Consider the following 5,447-nt stretch of genomic DNA (forward strand, 5'->3'; position numbering starts at 1 on the left):
CACACACACACACACACACACACACACACACACACACACACACACACCCTCTTTGACCCCTGTCAGGTCCCTCTTCACTACCCCACCCCCCCAAACCAGCGCTGTGTTGAGGCTCGTCTGTGAGGCAGCACTTCTCAGCACACTGGTGCGCTGAGGGGCCTAATAATCTTGTTTGCAGCTCAGTAATCCAGAGAGAAGAAGGATGACAGGGGAGAAGACGGATTAGGATCTCAACTGGAGGGGTCATCTGGAGCTACATCTCAAAAAGAACAATCTGTTGCTGGTTTTGAGAGCCTTTTTTTTTTTTTTTGAACCGGGAAATATTGGCAATAATGTATTGGTAGATATTAGAGTAGGCCTATCAATCTATCAGATCAATCTACAAATCGATCAGCTACAATAATACATCCCTTTTATGAACAAGGAGATGACAGAAAAACCCTGTAGTCGTGAATTATGTCAGACCATAGACTGTATACAAGAAATGGACCGTAGTCAATATGACGTTACCCATTGGGTTTGTGAACTGTTGTTTTGAAGCCTTGAGTTTGGCATTTTGGCCGTCGCCATCTTGGTTTTTGGCTGTTTGAAGAAATCATTTTTAGGCGACTGAAATTATAATTAACTGTCCTGAACTGAAAGCACACTGTGAAAGGGATAACGTTTTTAGACATTGGCCGGACAAACGCCATGGTAGCTACCTGTCAATCACAAGGTAGCCACGCCCTAAAGCATACCCTGCTCTCATGCTGTATTGAAGAAGACTTGAAACTATCGATTTAAACCATAAACACGTGTTTACAATGTTTACCGAGGTAGTAAATCAAGTGAGAAGTAGGGCCGTCTTCTCATAGACATTTATACAATCTGACAATGTCTTGTCCTCTGCGGTTTAAGGCACTTCTGCATTGGCTTCACCTTTCAGACCCGGAGGTTTCCGCCTGCATCGGACCCACACCTTATTACCACGACGTGTATAGTTATCACGGTTAAATAGGTAGAATTTGGTCAATTACATGCACAGCAAATAAAAAAAATTTGTGTTCATGTAAAAATGAAATTGACGGTAGAAAAGAAAGTAAGAAAGAAATTGGAAATATTCAGGGTCTGAATCTCTCAGCCCATCTAACTCGCACTTTTGAGATCCCTGTGCAATTTCTAGGAAATAAATCCTCAGGTTGCTCAGCAGAACAAAAGGTACTGTTGTTTCTTAAAGATTCGGAGCTTCACATGATAAATCATTCACGTCTCCTGTCTGACTCACCTGACATCCTCCAGCTTCCGGGTGATGGCCGAGCCCACGTTGGAGAACGCTGCTGTGGCCTTCAGACCTGCCTGAGACAATGTTTCAGACGTCCTCCTGTAGCTGAGAGAGAGAGAGAGGAGGGAGACGGAAAGAGAATGAGGGAGAAGACATGGGTAGCGAGATGGAGATATGGAAGTGATGAAAGGAGCCCGAGAGATCAAAAGACTTAAGAGAGGCATCAAGGTCAGAACTAAACCTCAACATCTTTTTCATTTTAGAAAGCCTGAAAGCATCACAATGCTGCTCGTTTCCTGTGATATAAAAACCCATCACCCCCACATGCTCCAGGCAGCTTGTCAAGAACACTGACGTCTTACTCATTGTTCAGCGGAGAAAGAGCCTTCTCTCAACAGTGCTGACAGCTTACTTTATTTTCAAGGCATTCAGTAGAGAAATAAAGGAAACATTATGGACAAGAAAGCAGTTGATCGTGAGGTTAAAAAGAGGACGAGCATACTGTGGTGGGTGAGGCACTCACACGGTGGAGGTGGTGACGTCCTGCCAGGTTTTGGTGAAGTTCTGTTTCAGCTCGTTGAGAGGTGTGATGCCCAGCTTCCCCTTGATGTCCGCCAGCTGCTTCTCCTTGGCTGCCAGCACCTGTGACAGAGTCAGGATCTCGTCCTCAACCTACACACACACACACACACACACACACACACACACACACACGCACACACACACACACACACAGTTGGAAACTTGTATGTAATAGTGGATTCTGGACAGTTTAGACGGATAGGACATGGTATTGGAAGACATCAACTTTGGACACTGGGGAATTGTGACGTTTTTCTTACATTTCATTTTGTTAATTAAGCTAGTTAGTTGGTATCCTACTGCCTATTCTACATGTAAAGTAAAGGGAAGCTGCCACAACGAGTGGTTAAAAGACCTGCTGGAAATATTGGCTGTGATGTGAATTACAAATCCAACATCTAAGGCAAAAGCTAAGTGGTTGGATCAGTTACAGGGGCAACAAGGGACCTAGAAATGAGCATCGTGTTGCTATGGAAGGCTGCTGTGTAAACACAGCCCAGCTCACAGCATACATTACCCACGTACAAGGTATTGCCAGACTCCAAAGCGGCAATCAAAGCGTTGTATATTCGAGCCTTCTTTTAAAAACCCTTACAGATTATTTGCATTAATGGGTCGAACACCTGATCTTGACTCCCTGAACCAAGACCTGTTTAATCCCTAATCCCTCCTGTCCTGACCTTGAACAACTCTTCCTGTAGCTCCTGGTGCTCCTCCTCCGTCATGGCGGGGGGAGGGGGAGGGGGGCCGACAGACGTCACTGCATCTTCTCCCACTTCTGGGACCGAGTCCGGATGCTGCTGGGAACCTGGGAGGTAAAATAAAAAAATAAATAGTTAAATCCAGCCCGTGTTTGCTGTGTGACAGTGAACAGGTGGTGTGGGAGCGGAGGCTGATGTTGGTTGTCAAACTCCGCTCAGCTGTCATGCTGCTCCGCTGGAGGATGGGGGAAAAGAAAGGAAGCTCGTAGTAGGTGAATATGTGAATGATATCAGATAAGAGTTTAGGTAAATGAAGGATGCTAAAGATGCAGTTTAATGATAGGTGGTAGCCAAGAGGGGAAATATTCATTCCCACTGTACCGCTACACCAAACACCTTCTCCCTCTCACGGATCCATGTTCCCCTCCACACACACACATACAGTATACAGTGAGCACACACTTGTCTTTGATGTTGCCGCCTCTGACAGAGTTGTGGCCAGCAGGAGCAGCAGTGCATCAATAATACAAAGAACTTCCTAGATGGAGACATCCTGTGCTGAGACAGCGCAAGAGAACAGAGCAAAGGAGTTGTTCAGATCTGTCAGTCAAGAGGACAACAGCGGGCCGGGCCAGACCTGAGCTGGAATCGGGTGACACAAATGTGCCAGATACAAAATAAACCACAAGGGACTATACTGTGTCATTACAACGGGGGAAGGCAGAACTGAAGTATAGACTGAAAGGGGGCCAACATAGACCTGAAAGTACATTTCATTAAAACATTTAATCATTTAACTTCTGAACCCGTTGTGGTAATAGCAAGCTGATGTGTGTTGGCCTTGTAAACAGAGAAGGAAGCGAAAAAACATTAAATGAACAAGAACATCTTTGCCATTTGTCTGGTTGTTGTTGGTTATTTTATTCAGATAACACAATGGCATGTTAACTTGCCATGGAAAAGATTGAACATTTATGAAAGCATATAATCCCACAAAGAACACAGCTGAATTGAGTCACAACTGTGTGGAGAACTGCTCATGACGTAACACTGTTTTCCAGCCTTCCAATAACAAAGTGTCATCCGGTCAGGACTGGGATTAACAGAGTGGGAAAAAAGAAGCGCTGATTGGATGCGTCTCATGCTAAAAATATTTATACGTGTCAAAACATGCATGGGATCCATCTGAAAATCTGTCAATCATTTTACAGATGAAGTGAGTGGGAATAGTATTCAGACACCACCCCCACTGTTCCTCTGAAGCGTTACACTTCATCTGCCCTCGAGCTCTCCCCCCCCCCACATCTTACATTTGCCTTCTCTTCCCACAACCGATGATGCAGCAGTGCCACTTACACACACACTCGTGTGTGTATATAATATATATATATATATATATATATATATATACACATATACTATGTGTAACGATACGCGCCTGCTGACAGTGACCAAACCGTGTAATGGACACTTCCCCTCAGTCACTAACAGAGCTAACTCCCCCTCCTTATTGAATGCTTCTATTATTTTGATAACCCACATTATGCTGCTTTTTGTAAGATTACAGTAAACATCCAGCACTTTTCTCGGGGTGAGAAGAACAGGTTCAGTAGGCCGACGCCTCTCCTGAGTTATCTAGCCGTGTACAACTTTGAAATACATTTCTGCAGGCAGCAGAGCCAGATCTGTACGTGCGAGTGGGGAGGTAGCTGTGCAGCGCATGTGTGCCTTCGGAGGTGTGTTTCCATCAGTATAGGTGCTGTGAGCAAGAGAGAAGGAAATAAGACTTGGAAAGGGAGAGAGAGCAAGAGAGAAGTTTGTATGTGGAAGCAGAAGTATGGCTGGCTTCACCAAACTGCACCCACATTACTGCCCCACCCCTCTGCTGTAGCTCGTTTCCTCTGAGACGAGCAGGCTCTGCCAAACGGCCCCCTAACTCTCTGCAGCAGTTAAATCCAAAACAACTAGACTAGACAATTAAACTATTATATAATTAGAAACGCATGCCTGAAATACAGACTTGCCAAACTGCTTGCACATAATTATCTCTTCGTTGGTGATAATGAGTCACAAGCAAAGCTCTACAACTGTCCACCGAACTATTGTAGCCTAGTCATCGTAATAGTTGGTACTTTGTTATTGTGACTAAGCCACTCTTCATATCGGTCATCGGCAGCACAAAGGAATGTGGAATCAATAGATTACTTTCTTTAGTCTGGAAGCCTTTTAATTGAATTACTTTTTTTTTTTTTTTTTTTTTTTTTTAAATTGAGGTATAATAAATTCTTACTGCCAAGATAAAATAATATGACAAGACTGAAATAGTTAGTAAAAATTTTAAATATAGATGTGATTTGATCTCCTGTAGTCCATCTCCACACACTATAATGAAACAATAAAGGCCTTTTCTTTTTCTGATGCAGTGTGGCAAAGACAATTCAAAGACAAAGCAGTTGATACCTCTGATATTATGTGTTCTCCAATTCCTACAAAATGAAAAGCAGTCACATTGAAAGACAGTAAAACATCAACTTTATGGGCAATTTTCTAAAGGTGGACCCTAAAAGATGCAATCACACTTTTCACAATTTCAAAATTTCAGAAAGCCCACACAGTGAGGTGGAGACCAATGTGAGCTATGGTGCAGATCTAAAAACATTATAAATATTAAGATATGGAGGTCATTTGAGTCCATGCTTTGAAAAATATGTAAAGAACCCAAATGAAAGCAAGATAGATGAAAACATCTTGTACCAAACAAGAGTTGTGCAATTAAATATTCAGAACCATAACAAAATAAATAAAAAAAGTAGACTAAAAGTCTACAGGTAAACTGAAAAGTGGCAAAAGATGCTGACACACACACACACACACACACACACACACACACACACACACACACA

General features: G+C 43.1%; 1 protein-coding gene across 3 annotated transcripts in view; it reads right to left on the bottom strand.

The window, feature by feature from the left end:
• The window catches only part of tpd52 (tumor protein D52), a 13,503-nt gene that overhangs the window by 2,490 nt on the left and 5,566 nt on the right, over positions 1–5,447 (bottom strand). For 2 of the 3 annotated variants that reach the window (XM_031853975.1, XM_031853973.1), the window contains exons 2-4: positions 2,524–2,651; positions 1,785–1,933; positions 1,265–1,366 (exon numbers count right to left, since the gene is read on the bottom strand). In XM_031853975.1, coding sequence (XP_031709835.1) covers positions 1,265–1,366; positions 1,785–1,933; positions 2,524–2,651 — 379 coding nt within the window. The remainder of the gene's footprint in view (positions 1–1,264; positions 1,367–1,784; positions 1,934–2,523; positions 2,652–5,447) is intronic. The other variant, XM_031853974.1, reaches the window with a different exon arrangement.

The sequence above is a fragment of the Anarrhichthys ocellatus genome, unplaced genomic scaffold (assembly GCF_004355925.1).
Source record: "Anarrhichthys ocellatus isolate YVR2014 unplaced genomic scaffold, GSC_Weel_1.0 scaffold14, whole genome shotgun sequence".
Lineage (NCBI taxonomy): Eukaryota > Metazoa > Chordata > Actinopteri > Perciformes > Anarhichadidae > Anarrhichthys > Anarrhichthys ocellatus.